This window comes from Podarcis pityusensis (genome assembly GCF_964106645.2).
Source record: "Podarcis pityusensis genome assembly, chromosome: Z".
Classification (NCBI taxonomy): domain Eukaryota; kingdom Metazoa; phylum Chordata; class Lepidosauria; order Squamata; family Lacertidae; genus Podarcis; species Podarcis pityusensis.
The window spans coordinates 30,177,468-30,196,944 of NC_138044.1; the positions used below are offsets into that span (position 1 = coordinate 30,177,468).

The following is a 19,477-nucleotide window of genomic DNA, read 5'->3' on the forward strand; positions in this document are numbered from 1 at the left end:
AAAGGGAATATAAGTATTTGAATGAACCTGTCTGAGTATTAAATTTTGCAAAAGTATATCAAACCATGCCAAACCCCAGTAACAGCTTGGACCCAGCTTTTGGAGAATAGGCGCTGTGGGTTAAACCACAGAGCCTAGGGCTTGCCAATCAGAAGGTCAGCGGTTCAAATCCCTGCGACTGGGTGAGCTTCCATTGCTCGGTCCCTGTTCCTGCCAACCTAGCAGTTCGAAAGCACGTCAAAGTGCAAGTAGATAAATAGGTACCGCTCTGGCGGGAAGGTAAACGGCGTTTCCGTGCACTGCTCTGGTTCGCCAGAAGCGGCTTAGTCATGCTGGCCACATGACCCGGAAGCTGTACGCTGGCTCCCTTGGCCAATAAAGCGAGATGAGCGCCGCAACCCCAGAGTCAGCCATGACTGGACCTAATGGTCAGGGGTCCCTTTACCTTTACCTAACCATTATGAAAGCAACAAAGTTTTCTTACCTGGCCAGGATTCTCCAATATGACCCTCCGGACACTGCCTTGGGAATAAGGAGACAATTTCAAGGACGGAGATTGGACTTCCTGTAGGGAAGAGAGAAGTTAAACATTTAATACTGTATGGCTGTGCAGTAAAATAGAACTCCTCTAAGCGGAGTGGAATCCTCAGTGCCTTTCCTTGAAACCAAGCAAGCAGATTACCCCTTAGCAGTTGGTCAACAGCACTACCCTATGCATATCCATTTAGACCAGTGCTTTCCAAACTTTTCATGTTGGTGACACACTTTTTAGACATGCATCATTTCACAACACAGTAATTCAGTTTTACTAGCAAACCGGAGGTTAAACTAACCCCTTTCCAGCCCCAGGAGGAGCATGGGGAGCATCCACATGATACACTTACACACAGCCGACACAAATGTGTTGCAACACACAGTTTGGAAAGCTCTGATTTCGACGCTAAGCCCCACTAAGTTCAGTGCAGCTTTCTCCCAGTGAGATAGGAGGGGTAGCAAACATGATGCCTTACAGATATTGTTAGACCCCAACCACCATTAGCTCCAGCCAGCGTGAGAAGTAGGTACTGCGTGATTTGTGTAAATGCATGGCAGAATTTGGGCATGTGATATGTAACTGTTAGTGGGTGAATGTTGCATTTTGTGAATCAGGGTGTGCCTTATCAAAAGAAAGGCAGCGGAAGGAAAGGGCCCTTGATTCTAAAGTTGTTTTCAAAATATGCTACTATAATTTTGCTTTGTTATCATTATTGTAATTATTACTTTGTTATCATTTAATATTGTACTGCATTGTATTTATATTGTAGTTTCTCAATGTCTTTGTATATACAATTCAAACAAACATACAGCGGTACCTCGGGTTACAAACTCTTCAGGTTACAAACTCCGCTAACCCGGAAGTAGTACCTCAGGTTGAGAACTTCGCTCCAGGATGAGAATGGAAATCGTGCAGCGGTGGCAGCAGGAGGCCCCATTAGCGAAAGCACACCTCAGGCTAAGAACGGTTTTGGGTTAAGAACAGACCTCCGGAACGAATTAAGTTCGTAACCTGAGGCACCACTACACGGCATTTGTCATTTTGTAAACTGCTTAAGACTGTTTTAAAAATTAAGTGGTATATAAATATACGAAATAAGTAACAAAAGCATATCAATAGCACCATGTTGGGTATTCCTGGTTAGGGATTGAAGGTGCTGTCAATTTCGTTTGTCTGTTTCTCATTGTTCCAATATTAAATTCATTTCTTCATCTTTCTACAGCAATTTGCATTACAAAAAAATTCACCAGGATTTTAGTGCAAACGTCTTGTAATAAACAATTTTATGTGTCACACAGTTTCGAGTAATTTTTGCAAGCATTTTTTGTTGTTGTTGCTAATATTTTGTCATGCTATTTCCGCTAATATATTTGTTAAGCACACTTTCCCCTAAAATATCCCTTTTGTAAAAATTGCTTAGTTGGAAGAACTGCATCACAAAATTTGGGTATGTGCAGATTTCCAAGGATGGGGATACTTCGGCTCTCATATTGTTTGGGAATGTGTGGATTTGACACATTCACCTCTACTTCTGGTAGAAAGGATTGCTGCTTAAGGGCTGTTGTAAAAAGAGCATTACCCTGCAATACATTTCTTGGCTATGTACAGAAATCAGTTTGCAAATTCAGTGATGAAAATAAGTTGACACAACCAGAAAGTAGGAGTTGCATTCCTTATGCAAACTGATAAACCTATTGAGAGCAGCTTTAGGGCCCCTCCAAGCCTTGCTGGATAGCTCAGTTGGTTAGAGAACGGTGCTGACAAGACCACGGTTGTAGGTATATTCTGCAACACACATGTTGAGATTCCTGGATTTCAGGGGTTGGACTATATGACCCTTGGAACCCCTTCCAACTCTATGATTCTGTGTTCTTGATACAATAATAGTGCAATAGTGGTGGATTCCCCACCCTCAGTTTTAATTTGTTCTGTGATGCTTCTCCATTGCTTAACGTTGGCTGGATCATGCCCCCAAATTAGATTTGATATTCTTTATGCTGCCGTGACTCATTCCAACCATCAAACTATTGTTTAAAAGCAAGGACCCTGTTTGTTGCATATATATTTTGCAAGAAGGCATGGTCCCTTATTAGATAACAGCCATTTCAAAGTAGGTCAACTGATCTCATGCACAGAATTAGTGCACCTCTCTCTCTCAAGCAAACACACACACACACTGTGCGAAAAGCCTGGAGCAACTTTTCAAGCTGCCTCCTATAACAGATGAGTCAGAACAATAATTCGCTGCAGAAAAGGATCTTAACTAAATGCCAATTATTATAAATTAGAAAACCGCAAAGGTAGGAGTGTTGCTGACTTGCCACAGAGGTACAAAGTTGTCTCCCTCCCTCCCTCTCTCTCTGCCTCCCACAGTTCTTCCAGTTATGATGATAAAAGTTTGCATTAAGTGAAGTAAGCTAAAGTTGGGTGCAGGAACTTTGTTGACAATGCCTCCAAGCTCAATGGTAGCACACAAGCTTGTAGTGCAGGAGGTCGCAGGTTCAGTCCTTGGCTTCTCCCATTCAAAGGACCAAGTCACAGGAAATGTGAAAGACCTCTGCTCAGGACCTTTGCTCTCCAGAGTTTCAAGGCAGGGTTCTCTCCCATCCCCACCTGGAGACGCCCGGGATTGAACCTGTAAACTCCTTCCTGCAAAGTAGATACTCCACGACTGAGCTATGCCCCTTCACCTTTTCTCATCTCTCTCTTCAGTGCCCAGAATCTAAAACCTAAATTATCAGGGCAGAGGCCTGTCTTTTGCTTAAGACTCTTCCAAGAAACACTATGTTGTTTAAATAGACCCAGTATACCTGAAGGAGCGTCTCCACCCCCATCGTTCTGCCCGGACGCTGAGGTCCAGTGCCGAGGGCCTTCTGGTAGTTCCCTCATTGCAAGAAGCAAGCTACAGGGAACCAGGCAGAGGGCCTTCAAGGTAGTGGTGCCCGCCCTGTGGAACGCCCTCCCATCAGATGTCAAAGCAATAAACAACTACCTGACATTCAGAAGACATCTAAAGGCAGCCCTGTTCAGGGAAGTTTTTAATGTGTGATATTTTAGTGTATTTTTGGTTTCTGTGGAAGCCGCCCAGAGTGGCTGGGGAAACCCAGCCAGATGGGCAGGGTACAAATAATAAATTATTATTATTATTATTATTATTATTATTATTATTATTATTATTATTAAATGATATACAGGTAACTTGCACCTTGTGCAGGTGTTACTTTCCAGGGATGACGCCCATATGCAAAAGTGTGTATACTCAAATCACCCCTTTTGAACCACCCCAGTGCGAGCAATTTAAACGCAAGGCAGAGAGCTTTGCCTTCTCAGCTCTTGGAGGTTCTTGTGTGAGAACTTGTGGGACCATCTAAGATCTCTTGAGAGCCTCCCAGAGCCTGGTAAGCAAACTGCGTAAAGTTGAAATTGCACATGTTAAACACGCGTAAGTTGCAGGTGATCTGTAATTGCAATTGCTTTAACCGTTATAAATTACAAGATGTATGTTCCAGTGGTTGCATATCGGGGACAGACAGGTGGCAACAAAGGATGGACCAAACCCTGGCTTTGACCAGCTGCCTTCCACTTCCGCCAATGCTCCTTAAGGGCTTCAGAAGGGGTGGGGACCTGTGCCCCCCCCCCAGATGATGCTAAATTGCAGCAGCCACCAGCCCCAACCAGGAGGGCCAGTGGTCTGAGAAGATGGGAGTTACAGCCCAGCCCTCCAGAAGTTGTTTGACTGCAACTTCCAACAACCCCAGTTGGGATGGTCAATGTCCAGGGATGATGGGAGTTGGTAGCCCATCAACATCTGGAGGTCTACAGGTTTCCCACCACCAGAATCAAAGAACCAGTCTGGCCACCTCCTCCTTATAACTGACTTCATTTTCTGTGTTTAACTTTTTCGGGTATATTCTGCAACATGGAACTAGCACAACCATAGTGCATTAGTAATGGGTTTGTACCAGACTGTCCACACATCATTCTGCTTTATTAGTTGTTCTGTGATGGTCCCCCAACATTACTGCATCTAGAGCAGGACCCTTACACTATGGCACAACAACAGCCCAGGACAAAACAAAACAACCCTCATTTGTGGTATTAAAAGTTACAGGATTTCGGGAGCAATTCACGGGACATACACTGGTAGGAACCAACAAAGTACATCCACCCCAAAACTTCTGCAGGTGCAAAGAGTCTTGAAAGCAGAAGTGCCCATAACCGCCTTGATACCATCACGAGCACAAAGCATCATGAGGACACACGAAAAAGGACTTCTGGAAGGGCTAAAAGATTAAATGGAAGCACGACCCAGTTCTTCAGTCCACTGCTCTAAACTGCCCTACTGGCCAAAGTAGGTGTCAGTCATCATATTAAATTCAAACTGTGGCCAATTCTCCAAAAGAATCATGGGAACTGTAGTTTAAGGAAGCTGAGGATCATAGCTCTGTTAGGTGCAAACTACAGTTCCCAAATTCTTTAGGGGTAGCCATGTCCTTTAAATGTATGGTGTGTACACAGCCTGTATCACACTCAGGTTTTTTTTATTATAATGATAATAACAATAAACATTTCATTCATATTCTCAAAGCAAACAGTTTTCAGCAGATCCTCATAAACTTGCCCAGACAGCGCCCTGTAGCCTCAGGGGCCTGGGAAATAAAGAAGTCATACTTTTAAGCTTCTCAGCTTAAGCGGAGTAAGCTGCAAAAATTATTGAACCCGTCTCGTATCGGCCCACAAGCTCATATTGGTTGCGGGGAATGAAAGAAGATATTAAAGTTGAATCAAGGTCTAATCTTTGGAGATTTATAAGGATGGGTTTCCAAATCCTGTAGAGAATAAGATACTTAAGAAGCCCTGCGGGGTGTTTCTCTGAACTAGGAAGATGCTTGCCAGTTTCCCAAAGTAAGGAAGGCTTCAATTTTGCCAAACCTGATTCCAGTCAGCTAAGAGCTATTTCACAGGAGGGACTGAGTCCCACATATGATTGTACCAGAAAATGTCTAATGACCATCAGAATTTTGCAAACGGAATTTATGAAAAAGTTAGATCACTTAAGGCCAAACTAGATTAGAAGGGGAGTCTTATCTGTTTACTCAGTGTAGATTTCCCTAGCCTTACCACAAAGCCTGGGAATGAATCTTGACCCACCAGCAACACCAAGTTGACCCACATGTCAATTTTCTCCCAACCACAGCCACCCACCCATTAGGGCTGTGGTATAAATTGATATATTGTCTGATATCGAGTTTTAGATCAAATCGTGATAACCGTTTTTTAAAAAATGATCTTGCAATTTATCGTACCATATTGGCACGAATATAAGCCGCACCTGCAAATAAGCCGCGCCTTTAAAATTCATTGGGGGGGGGGAGAGAAAAAAATACAATTCCCGAATATAAGCCGCTCCCTTGAAATTCTGCAGGCACTCACACCTGTAAATGGCAAATGTTCTGTTTTACTGTATGTCTGTTTCAGCAGCAATATCATAAAAGCCAATTTTTGTCACAAACTGAAATCGCACTTTAACTTTTCATGGTTGGAATTTGGGGGAAAATGTGGCTTATTTTAAGGCCAATATGGTATATTGTGTCTGTGGTATTAAAAAATCGCAATACTTGAAAAACCAGGAAGCCGATGCTTCTTCCTGTGTGTGCAGCCCTTGCTCGTAATTCCACCTCAGTCAGCTCTTCCTGCCTCCTGCAACAACATGAAACACCTACAAATCACTACAGCAGGCTGACTAAAATATCGCCCAGCAGATATCGCCAAACAGAGCTTTGGGAACCGGTTAGCAGTCATTGACAACCTTCCTTCTGCCTCCTGCAGGAGAAGCAAATTGGTACAAATTGCAACAGAACCTTTGATATCTATGCTACTAATTACTTCTACAGATTTAATTTTAAAGAAAATGTGCTATTATTGGTACAGTACTACTATAACAGAACACTTGTAACCATATGTTAAGTAAAAATTTATCGGTTTTAGAGCTAGACCGATAAGTACCAGTTGCCAGGACATTACCAGGTTCACCTCTACATAGCTCCAGCCTTATTTCAGATTTCATGATATACTGAAATATCGCAATGTTTAACGGGTGATATATTGTGATGTTGAAAACCAGATATTACCCAGCCCATCAGCTGCCATTACTTATGATGTCACCTAATGGGAAGGAGGGAGAGGTTAAATCCTGCGTTGACTATGTGTGCCTGTTCCCAGGGCAGCCATCTGAGCAGTTCTGCAGGATTCCTGGCAGACCCATTCCTGGGTGATTAAAGGAGCGGTTTGCATCTCAACCCCCTGCTAAAATGAAGGGGAATAAATTTATTTTTAGTAGCACCTTGCACCATTCAGATTTAGCCCAGAAGCCCAATCCCCATAAGGATCGGGCCCATGGAACCAAAAGGATGCCCTGCCCCTGCCCTGCCAGTGGTGTAGTGTGCCCCGGGCACAAAATGGTTAGGGGGCACAGAATTTCAGCACCCAGTACTGCCTCAGTGCAGCTTCCGTCACTGGACTCCATTGAAAATGGCTCCTCCAAACAAACCAGGAAGTTACCTGTCCAGACAATCTCTACAGCCAATGAAGAAAGCCCCTGCAGTGTGAGGGAATCAAGACTCTCTGGGCAGCTGGGAAGATGGCAATTCCTGCTCAGGCTGCTGCACCGCCCCTCAGACTGCAAATGGCAGAATGCAGCCCATCATGTTCTGTTTAACAGGTTTGCCTAACAGGTAGAGATCACAACTGAGCAGGCAGAGGCAGCCTCTCTCACAAAGCTGATTCCATCAGGCTTGGCTGTTCCATCCAAGCACTGCAACACTCCCAAAGAATGTTAGGGAATTAATATGCATTGGTTTAACTCTCTAATGACCTCCCGTCATTGAAACAGCCCATGAGGGGGAGCTTGTGGGCTACCCTCACAAAGACCTCCACCACCATGCCCAGCAGCTAATCCTCCCACAGATTCAGAGCAGAGTCTGAATGGCACGATTTGAAGGAATGGAGGTGCATTCACGAGGCATGTTGGCGGTGCTAGCCCATGTGGCCCCGTTGCCTTCCATGTCCTTTCCACATGTGGATGGGATCATCTCTTTTGTATTAATGGGAGCCTAGGTCTGAGGGGTGGATCAACAACATGGCAGGTTCAAAAAACCAAGGCAGAACCAAGGAGGCAGCATGCACACCCTAGAGCAAGCCCACCCATGTAAAACTAGCAATACTACCCAAACTCAAAAATGGTTCAAAGGTCATATTTAATCGGTTTCAAAATGAGCAGGTCTGTAACAAGCATGGGTCTCTGGGTCTCTCTCTCTCTCATGCAAAAAAAAATATTACAGGATTCTGGGGAGATGGCAAACATTCAGCTGAGTATATACTGTGGGTTTTGGCAAATAGTGAGACAATTATGTTTTCCAAGGGGCAAGTTTGCCCATTCCTATGTAAAACATACAAATCTTCTGGAACTGCATCACTTCAAGACGCAAGGTAGCAGCAGGGTTATATTATTAAATCAGTGGTAGACAACCTGGCACCCTCCACATGACATCAGATTACAACTCCCATCAGCCCCAGCCAGCATAGTTGCTGGTCTGGGATGATGAGAACTGTAGCCCATCAAGATCTGGAGGGCTCCATGTTGGCCATCCCAGGGCCAGCCCACTCGTGAGGCAAGGTGAGGTGACCACAGAGGCAGCAGAACCCAATGTTCTTTATTCCCCCTTTGTTCCTGATGTAGGTCTTCACACATCCTTTCTTCTCTGACAGGGAGGGCAGCACCATTTTGTGGTACGCCTCAGGTACCAAAATGTATTTGGCCAGTCCTGGTCATCCTTGTACTAAATGCTCCCTCACATGGAAAACAAAACAAAACCCTGTATTTGATAAACTAGTCTTTCCTTTCTCTTCCTTGCATTATAGTTTTTTTGGCTCCAAGCATCTGAGCACCTGGTCCCCAACTTGTTTTCGAAACTGACATAATCCAAAGATAGTTGTACACTGACTGCCTTCAAAACGGTAAAGAAAGTAGCAGTCTGACTACGTAGAACAGACACTCCAAACTGATGACCTCCCCTGCTCTTGAGAGAGATTTTTCTGGCACTACTAGTTGGACAACATATCTGAGCTTTGAGACTCGCATTCCACTCCTTTCATTTCAATTTTGACCTGGCTGAATAACGTTGCCAACGCATGGAGCAGATCCCTCACCTGCAACCACTTCAAACCGTTCCTTCCCAATCCTCTCCTCCTGAGTAGACCATGTACACTTTGTGGAAACTCAGGAGCCAGTTAATGCTGATGGCATTCAGTTCCTCCCCAGATGACAGGTAACATTCTGTGAGTTACCTATCAAATGAACCATCTTTTCTGGCAATAGCATATTGCAAACATGCAATATGCCTTCAATTGGGGATTGATAGAAAGTGATGTTCAAACAGGTTGCCATCCTGAGAGATGGCAGTTAAGACAGGGATGGGAGACAAATTTTCCATCTTTCCAGGGTCACATATCAATTGTGGGCAGGGCCAGAGGCATTATTACTAGTGTGGTCTAAAGAAGACAGACACACAGGACAGCTTAGTCAGTAAAGTATGAGACTCTTAATCTCAGAGTTGTCAGTTTGAGCCCCATGTTGGGCAAAATATTCCTGCATTGAAAGGGGTTGGGATAGATGAGCCATGTGGCAACTTCCAACTCTATGATTCTGGTTGTTGGGTTGGCATCTTTTTTGCCGCCATCCCCCACCCCTTTATCTCTCTTTCTTGCATTCTTCTGTGCCTCTGCAAACACTTGAGAAAGTTTCCCGGGTTGATTTATCCTTGCCATGCAAACATTATAAGGCCCAGGAGCTCAGACAGAAAGGTCAGACCAATCAACATTTAAGAGCTGCAGCCATCAGCACTGAACTTCTGTGCAACCTTCAAAGGGCCATATACTTGTGAATGGCCTGGGCTTTGGAGTTCTGGTAGATGAGAAGCACACACTTCACTCATCACACGGAGACTAAGGGCAAAAGCCGGTAGAGCAATAAGTGTTAGTTTTGGCTTTGTGCCACAAGCTAGTGTCTATATGCAATGTATTAGGGCCGCCCCTACCATTAGATGGAGTGAGATGGTTACTGTTAAGTTGTGGGTAAACATATCAGATGACACAGCGATTCTTCAAACAGCTCTTGTTTATTCACAGGCCCAGAACAGAACAGGGTTGAAGGGTTCAGCCAACCTGCTTATATAGAGCTCAACTACAAAGCAACAGTAACAACTTTCTGTAACTATCCAATCACTGAACATCACTTTCAATTCCTTATTTGCATATGTGGACCTGAGTGAAAACTATCTACAGTATCCCCCTGCTGGCCCAGGGTGAGAACTTCAGTACATAACAGTTGCCTCAGGCAGCTGATTTTTGGGGCTCGTGAAAAGGCAGCAAATTGCTAGTTCTTTGAATTGCTGTTGTTTACTCCCCAAGAGGAGGACTTGTGGGTTTTCCATCTCAGCCATGAAAATGAATAGGCTGGCCTTGGGCACCTGGGCACTCAAGGTGTACCTTGAGCTGGGGGGACGGTTGGTACCATTTGCTTCTCTGCTCTAGACCGCAAAATGTTTTGGGTTGGTCCTGAGGTGTCACAAGTTTAGCTGCAATGAGATTTTATTATTGTTATTAATATAGGAAGCTGCCTTATAATGCATATTAGGAGCAATAATAAGATAAATTAGGAACACAGAAGCTGCCTAATACTGAGTCAGACAATTGGTCCATTGAGCTCAGTATTGTCTACACGGACTGGCAGCAGCTCTCCGGAGTTTTAGGCAGCCCTACCTGAAGATGCCAGGGATTGAAGCTAGAGCCTTCTACATGCAAAGCAGCTGCTCTAGCACTGAGCTACAGCCCTCTCCCCAGTAATAATATTGTGTGTACTATCAATAAGGAAAACTTACAAAGTAGGAAAAACACTCATAAATTAAGGCTGTGATTCTAAGTAAACATATTAGGGAGGAACCCTCAATGAATACATTGGGACTTATTTATTGATCGTGCTGTAAGTTCCTTATGACAGTAAGGAAACATCTACAAGATATGACTAGGTCTGATATATAAACCATAGTTTGTGCTAAAAGAGTTTTGATATATTGAGTCTATAGCACTGACAAGATTTCTGTTCAAATGCTCTCTTTCAGATAAGCAGAAACTAGATTCAGGATGACCTTTACTACTTCTGTAATGAGAGAGCATTCATCTTCAGTTTTTAGAATGTCAAAAAATGTTCAACTCTGGCATTTTAAGCTCCAGTGACAAAGGCCAACCAGAAATATTGATTTTCTATAAATCTCTCTCTCTGGGTGCAGAGATCAGAATGTGACAAAAGGGTTGGGGGAGCAGAAAGTTTCAAATTCATAGAATTTTTAGACACCCGGGTGACCGGGTGAGGATTTTTCCAGACACAACAGAAGAGCATAAACAAAGAACTCTCCGAGACAACACTTCATCTTAAGGGTGCAGGAAAACTAAACTTATTTTAGTAGCCATAGAAACACACCTGCTGCATTTTGTTTCAGACTTGTCTCCAAGACTGAGCTGGGGAAACAGGTTTTGTCTGTTTTTAGGAGCTGGCTGAGCACTGACTGGCCAGTACCTGTGATGCCACAAACCCATTCCTTCAGTCTAGAGCAAATAGTATATGTGTGCGTGTTTTAAAAGTTGCCAAATGATCTTCAAGAAAAAGGCAGACACCTAATGCATGGAGGGAAGGTTCAACAGTGACAATGATTAAATCAGCATTGAAGTTGGTGTCAGCTTTGTCAATGGCAAAGATGAGGAAGGGTTAAAAGCTCCTTGTTTTCTTGTTTTCTGCTCCTTGTTTTTGTACACAGCATAAATGAAGTAGTTCCAAGTGCCCTAGACTAGTTCCCGGTTAATGAGCCAGAGGCATAAACTGTACCATTGCCAGGTGCAATGCAGGCAAGCCAGATCCTATTTATCTGAATGGGAATAGTGTACTAAGCAATGCCATTTTCATACGTCCCATGCATTAAACATTGTATGCAATGCTTAGAGCAGATCCGTTAAAATTCATGAGCATGACCAGGTTCATTAATTTCAATAGTTCTACTCGGAGCAGAACTTAGTTGCAAACAACCCTATGTTATGAACATCACCAAAGTGTGTATCTCTCTAGGGTCATCAGTGCTGATGATGAAGGGCCTTCTGTTTGATAACTGGGATTAGATATTACCATTGCAATGCAGAAACATAACACAGATTATAATATTAGCTCTGTCTGGGCCTCACAGGATATATAGCATGGGCCTTCTTTTCTTTTCTTTTTAATTGATTTTTAATTTCAAATAACAAAACATACCCATACAAGGAGAACAGAGCTTATTAGTTGTTTGCCATTTGAGGTTAGGCATTGCTATACTTCTTTCTTGACCTTTTAAAGGGTTTTATGAGGTAGCCGAGGCCTCTTGCTTGCATGAATAAAATTCAGTATTATTTTTTGCCAATTATTCACATGAGAGACAGGTATGCTTGTTGGCAGTGTTATTTTTCTAGAAAAATAGGTGCCGGAACTCACCATGAACACCTACCTCTCTTGTTCTCTTAGAATGGCAATGGCACCCACCTGAGAGGTGCCAGAACTGAGTTCCAGCGAGTTCCAATTTTAAAAAAGGCCCTGCTGCTGGTAAGACTTGGAATAAGTAAAGAAGGTGCAGAAATTGAATCTTTTTTGTTGTAGAAACTATGTCCAACCATGAGACTGTGAGCTTTGACCAATTTTTGAGCTTAGTTGTTAAATATTTTAGCAAGTGAGAAAAGTTCAATTTCTCTAGTTAAGACAGATTATTCAGTACATTCTCTCTCAGGTATTTAAAAGAAGCACCACAGAGTTTCAGGCCAGTTGTTTTGTGCCAATGCAGTTGTTGGTTTGGCAGGTTGTGTATCAATTCAGATTTAGTGAAGCTATCAGTGAACCCAAATATCTTGCTATATATAGCAAGTTGGTGCATAATAGAAGAAGAAGAAGAAGAGTTTGGATTTGATATCCCGCCTTTCACTCCCCTTCAGGAGTCTCAAAGCGGCTAACATTCTCCTTTCCCTTCCTCCCCCACAACAAACACTCTGTGAGGTGAGTGGGGCTGAGAGACTTCAAAGAAGTGTGACTAGCCCAAGGTCACCCAGCAGCTGCATGTGGAGGAGCGGAGACGCGAACCCGGTTCCCCAGATTAGGAGACTACCGCTCTTAACCACTACACCACACTGGCTCTAGCAGGTAACAAGGTTTCAGGATCAGAAAGGAATAGTGCAACACCATCTGTGAACATACTGATAATATAGGTTTATCCAAATAATTCAAAAACATTTTGCATCATCTTCTGCTTTCAATGCCAAAGCTAAGGGTTTCATGGTCAGAGCAAAAAGCAGGGGAGGTAGTCAGCAGCCTTGCTTCATGCCCAGGTCAATAGGAAATGTTGAAGAACATTCCCCATTCATTAAAACTTGGACCACTGACCCATAGTAAAAATTATAAAGCATATCAACCCAGGATGCACTAATACAAAAGGAATGTAGAATTTCAAAGTGATATTACCAGTCTAAACAATCAAATGCCTTGACTGCATCCAGCATCAGCAGAACAGTAAGTTATGGACTTCAGAAAATTGTACAGTGGTGCCCCGCAAGACGAATGCCTCGCAAGACGAAAAACTCGCTAGACGAAAGGGTTTTGCGTTTTTTGAATCGTTCCACAAGACGAATTTCCCTATGGGCTTGCTTCGCAAGACGAAACGTCTTGCGAGTTCTTGCGAGTTTGTTTCCTTTTTCTTAAAGCCGCCAAGCCGCTAAGCCGTTAATAGCCGCTAAGCCGCTAATAGCCGTGCTTCGCAAGACGAAAAAACCGCAAGACGAAGAGACTTGCGGAACGGATTAATTTCGTCTTGCGAGGCACCACTGTACTGAGAACTCCTCTAATAGGAAGGCCATGGATCTTTAACTTATGAATTTGACTTCATCATGGTGGACATAGTTGGGTAAAATTTCTGAATGCCTACTAGCCTACTATGCCTGTAAATAATTTAGCATCCATGTCAATCAATGAAATAGGTCTTTATGATTCAACTTATTTGAGGTCTTTTTGTGGTTTGGGTATAACTATGATAACTGAGGTATGGCTTCTTATATCTTTGAAGTTCAAGTACATTAAGAGCTATGAATGAAAACAAGCAAGAGCTGCAGCAAAATGTCAGACCCCCCACATGTTCTTATTTTCCAGGGACAGTCCTGGATTTACTGAAGCTGTCTCAGTTTCTGATTTGATCCCAGAATGTCCCACTTTTCCTTACAACATCCCTATTTTCATCGGAGAAATGTTGGAGGGTATGAAATGTTACAGTGCAGACTGCACATGTTTCAGGGTCCCAGCCTGTCAGACATGTCTTATTCCAGGATAATCCATCTCATTCTTTCTCCCTTGTTTTTCATCCCCGCTTAGAGTCAGTGAGCCATCATTCTGCAAACAGTAGGGTTTTTCACTGAGCCTGCTGCTACTTCCTTTTTATTGTGCTTGAACGGTGCCACTTTGACTTCAGACAGATCCACAACCAGAGAATGATTTTTCTGTTAATATATACAGGATGATACACAAGCTGCATTTACGCCCAGTTGCTCAGTCAGAAGCAAGCTGACTCTCTTCTTCCAGAGTACTGGCCAAAAGGGGCAAAGACAATGGGATATAAATGCCAAATGCAAGGTTCTGAAATATCTATGATAGGTTTTGTTTCATGCCCAGCTTGTACAGAGAGAGGTTACAGATGGACAGGTTCAACACACCAAGATGTTAAGAAAGGCTGCAGACTAGCTCAGTAGCACAGTATCTGCCTATCATGAAAAAAAAATCCTAGGTTCAGTCCCCAACAGCTCTGGGTAGATCTAGGGGGGAAAACACTCTCCACTGCCAATCAGTGCGGACGATATTGAGCTGAATGGTCCAAGGATCTGACTCAGAACAAGGCAGCTCCCTATATCCCCATGAGATCCATATTTAGCACAAAGGTAAACTCTACACATGCTTTCTTCTCTGCTGCACTTTGTGTAATTTTTTTATGACACAAGAATTCAGTGCAATAAGACGATTCAGCTGCCAAGAATTACTCAGAGGTGGAATGGGTGGGCAATGTGAAGCGGGAGTGGAAAAGGATGGCTTGGGCAGGAGCAAGAGAACTGCTGGTGAGGTACCATCCCCTGGCCTCTGGGAACAACTGAAGTCACATCCACACACGGAAACCTGGTGCTTTACATGTATGGCGCAGACGTCACGAAAGTCTGTGGCTTTCCCCAGTCACCAGCTTCCATGATTTCCCCTTCTCCAGATGGAGTGGGCTGCCATCCGAAAGGTCAATTGTGGAGGAAGGAAAAACCCATGCATCTGACAAATCCACCAAATGCAGTTGCAGGGAGTTACCCTGCCTGACATTTAGAGTTGACATACCTCCTTCCTCGCAACATCGGGACAGCCCAAAAAGCTGATGTGGCACAACACACCTACACAAGTTGTTGTTTTTTTAAATCATGTTTAGCGTACAAAACATTATTTCCTTTGGAATTAGCAGAAACTAACTTTCCACAGTATATTGAGTACTTGCCCCCTAATTTTAACTAATAGCCACAGTAGAGTTATCTGGTTTGCATGCCAAAGGTCCCAGCTTCAATCCCTGGCATCGCTTGGTAGGGCTGGGGAAAGCCCCCCCCCCATCTAAAAACTTTGGAGAGCCACTGCCAGTTAGTTCACCATGGTTTAGCATGAACAAGAGAGCATGCTGGCTCCCACGACGCCGATCGCTCCTCCCTGGCTGTTCTGCTGCTGAGCTAAGACATGGCTGACTAGGCGTGATGTGAAAACCAGGCTAAGCGAGTAGAGTTGGCAACCTGTAGCTTAGATGGACCAATGGTCTGACTCAATAAAAGGCAGATTCCTTTGATCCTATGAACAGTAGCAATTCTGAAAAAGCAGATTTGGATAAAATTGTTCAGATCAGTCAGAATCCAATTATCCTCATTGGTGGTTGCATATGAAACTGTTGCGCAGGCAAAACCTTTAGATGTAGTTAGCAAATCACAAAGCCCTGCAGCTAACCCTGAATGGACTGTCCCCTGAGCAATCTTTAAACATTGTGCTACTGCAAGTAATTGTAAATTTCATCATACAGTACTCTCCCAGTTCTGCCTTCTAACATCTAGATGAAAATTAGCCCTATTGTTTTTTTATTGTTTTTTAGTATCAGAATATACTATAAACCCAAAAAGCCACCTTCAAAGATATAAGGATTGTCTTCTTTCTGGTAACTATTTCGGATTCACTGTTAAGGAACTAGTGTGTCTTGAAGGCCGATAGCAGCCTTTCCCAACCTGGTGCCCTCCTGACGTTGATGGACTATAATTCCAATCAGCCCCGACCAGCACGGCCAACGCCTTGCAGGGAGCAGAATGAGGAAAGCTGGTCTATGTTATGCTCATTTCTTTCATGCTGTTCTTACTGTCCTGCCTTTCCTTCTCAGTGAAAACACTACATTGCTTTTATCATAGTCCAAAGTCCACTGACCATGGAGATAACACAACACATACAGATTATCCATTTCACAGGAAAAGATATTTCAAGTTGTTCCAGAGAAACAAATGGAACTTCCTCTGTACCAAATATTATGTTCCCTAAAGTTATTTCCCAAAGGCGTGTCCAGACACAAATCCAGCAGGGGGTCATAGAACATGTTCAACTCCTTTTTTGGGGGGAAATGGCATAGCTCAGTAGTAAAGCATCAGATTTGCATGAGGAAGATCACAGGTTCTTTTCCCTGGCATTTCCAGGTACGGCTGGGAGAGACCAATGTTTGCAACCCAAGAGAGTGAGGGATTATGGAAGCTGGAGTATAACAACTGGATTTGATTCCCCATCACCTATGAAGTCCACCAGGTGACAATGGACCACTTGCTGTCTAACATACCTAACATACCTCACAGGGTTGTTGGGAAAAATCAAATGGACCAAATGAAGAATCATGCATGCCATCTTGAGCTCTTTGGAGGAAAAGTAGGAAATAAATGTTTCTATACTAATAACAATTCCCATTGTCAACAGCTTACTATATCTTGTTGGTGCATCAACATAAACAGACACTATCTTCCCTTCTTCACCCTATGATCTGGCTCAGACAGAATTTGCTTTTCCCTAGGCAAACAGGCAGCTGTGTTTACCAAGGCCTGTGGGCTTTTCGCTCCCACTCATGCCTGTGGGAGGCGAATCGTTTCCAATACAAATGTGCACATGGACTCAGCTCCTCTTTACCACACACACACACACACACACACACACACACACTATCCCTGAAATAAAGTTGTGTTTGTGAAAATATATTTTGGGTCAAGTCACCAATGAAAACTAGAAACTGAATTGGTTGTAAGCGGATTGCAGTTTCTCACAGAACTGTAGTGTTGGAAAAGTAGGGTCATATAATCCAACCCCCTGCTCTTAAATACTTTTTATTCTGTGACCATTCAGCAGTTATGAATGGATTCCTCCCGATGATTTAGATGGGATAGCTCGGCTGGATACAGTTCAGCGCTGGTAACACCAGGGTTGCTGGTTAGATCCCCATAAGGGAGTGCTGCATATTCCTGCATTGCAGGGGGCTGGACTAGATCAGGGGTCAGCAACCTTTTTCAGCCATGGGCCGGTCCACCGTCCCCCAGACCATGTGGGGGGGCCGGACTATATTTTGAAGGGGAAAAAATGAATGAATTCCTATGCCCCACAAATAACCCAGAGATGCTTTTTAAATAAAAGGACACATTCTACTCATGTAAAAGCACACTGATTCCCGGACAGTCCGCAGATTGAGAAGGCTTTTGGGCTGCATCCGGCCCCCGGGCCTTAGGTTGCCTACCCCTGGACTAGATGCCGCAAGGTTTCTTCCAAATCTATGGTTCTATGAATCCTACTGATATTTCCCTGGGAATTAAGTCCCATGGAACTCAATGGCCCTTAAATTTGAAGAAGACACAGGTAGGAATTCACAGGGACAATTTCCAACAAGCAAAGCACCACAGACCAAGGCCATAAATGCAGAATTTGACAGGGAGATGAGCCACCAACCCAAGGGGATGCGGTGAGTCAAAAATTTTCCTTGCCGTTTAACATTATGCCCCCAAAAGTTAGCAAGTGCTTAATCTTGGGGATCAGGGTGAGCCTCATTGATTAACACAGCTGTGTTCTAATCAGTAACCTCCCCCACCCCCCAAAAGGGTGCCAACTTGAATAAAATATGGGCAGGAGGGGACAGGTAAGGCCTGCCCCATATGATCAATCACACACCATTTGAATGGCAATGACCATCAACTTGGGGGGCAGCCCCCTCAAATGTTTTATGGGGGGGCAATGGACCTCGGCCTCCAAGGAGCTGCCTCCTATGCCCCCCCAATAAAAAGACCAATTGATAAAATGATGCTGGACAAGGAAACTGATAAGAGAGGAAAATGAATGCAACTGCCCTTTTGGACACGTTTGCCCTTACCTCGGAGGGGAGTGCATTTGCTAAGCGTAACGCGTGAAAAATGAGCCACGGAGGAAGCCGGGTTGGGGACCAAAATAGTAAAGTCGGAAACCAAGCCCCCGATAACCCTCCGAGTGACGCCAGCGCCCTTCGACGGGGCGGGAAGGAAAACCATCATTTACCTGCAGCGGGGGGTCGCTGCTCCAGATGACGTGCTGGCAGCCCGGGGTGGTCTCCAAGGGGGAGGGCGCACGAGGCAAGCAGTTGGGCGGGTCCAGGAGCTGCACGCGTTTCCCGCCGGGGCTGCTGTAAGTCCGGACGCGTTCGTAGACCACGCTGCCTCCGCTGTGGCAGCCGTCCTGGGAGCAGGGCACCGGGTCTGGGCACTGCAGGGGCATCGGCAGCGGCGCGGGGCGGTTCTGCCGCGCGCGGGGCAGCGTGGCTGGGAGAGGGACCGGGCACGTCTGCTGGGGCAGCGGCCGGGACACCGACGGCGGGCCGCACGGCTCGTAACAGGGCCTGGCGGTCACCACCGGCGGCTGGGCCGGGCACGTCTGCGGGGGCAGCGGCCTGGGAATCGTCGGAGGGCCGCAAGGCTCGAAGCAAGGGCGGGAAGGGGCCGGCGGTGGCGGCACGTAGCAGGGGGCCGGCGCGGGCGGCACGTAGCAAGGGGCCGGCGGGGTGTAGCAGGGCTGCGGCGGCCGCATGCACGGCGGCAGCGTCGTCGCCTGGGTTTGTTGCTGGATGCCGTACATGGCTGGCTTTGGCTGGAGGACCGTCGAGGGAAGCTGGCGGGCTGGCACTGGCCGGGCAGGTGCGCCGGGCGTGGGGTTAGCAGGATGGGCCGCCCTCGCCGCTGGGGACACGCCTGCCGCGCCGTCGTGGCTCAGCTCACCTGAGTCCGCTCCGCCCCGGGCACAGAGCCAGACCGCCAGGAGGGAAACGGGCAGGAAGCCAGGATCCCAGGTGCCAAAGCAAGCACCCGCCCGGGCAACGCTCTTGCTGCCTCCGCGCCAGGCGAGAGGGGACTTTGGCCCTATCGGAGGCGCGGCTACGAAAGCCGACAGTCGCTTCCACCCCGCCTCTCCCCACTCGTCTCTTCCCTTTGCTTTAATACTGTTTTCTTTAGAGTTACCGTGGTTTCTTACAAATCAATAAATTACTTCGTTTGTTCGTTCTCTCTTGGCCAAGAATCCGTTCTTTTTCTTCTTATTATTATTAATAATAACACTTTCATGCCTTTTACACGCCCACCCACTTGGCAAAAATCCGCCCTGTGAACAGCAGGGCGCCACCTTCCTCCAGGCGAAGGTCAACGGTGCGCCTGTCCTGCACTCGCCACTGTCATTTGGGCCGCTCCTCTCCCCCAGTCTAGGTTCATCTGAAAAGCAAAAAACCTCCG

General features: G+C 45.3%; 1 protein-coding gene across 1 annotated transcript in view; it reads right to left on the reverse strand.

The window, feature by feature from the left end:
- The window catches only part of POF1B (POF1B actin binding protein), a 44,537-nt gene extending 25,692 nt beyond the window's left edge, over positions 1–18,845 (reverse strand). The window contains exons 1-2 of the mRNA XM_080989519.1: positions 18,258–18,845; positions 485–565 (exon numbers count right to left, since the gene is read on the reverse strand). Of these exons, the coding sequence (XP_080845645.1) occupies positions 485–565; positions 18,258–18,830 (654 nt within the window). The 5' untranslated portion in view covers positions 18,831–18,845. The remainder of the gene's footprint in view (positions 1–484; positions 566–18,257) is intronic.
- Positions 18,846–19,477: the final 632 nt, after the last annotated feature.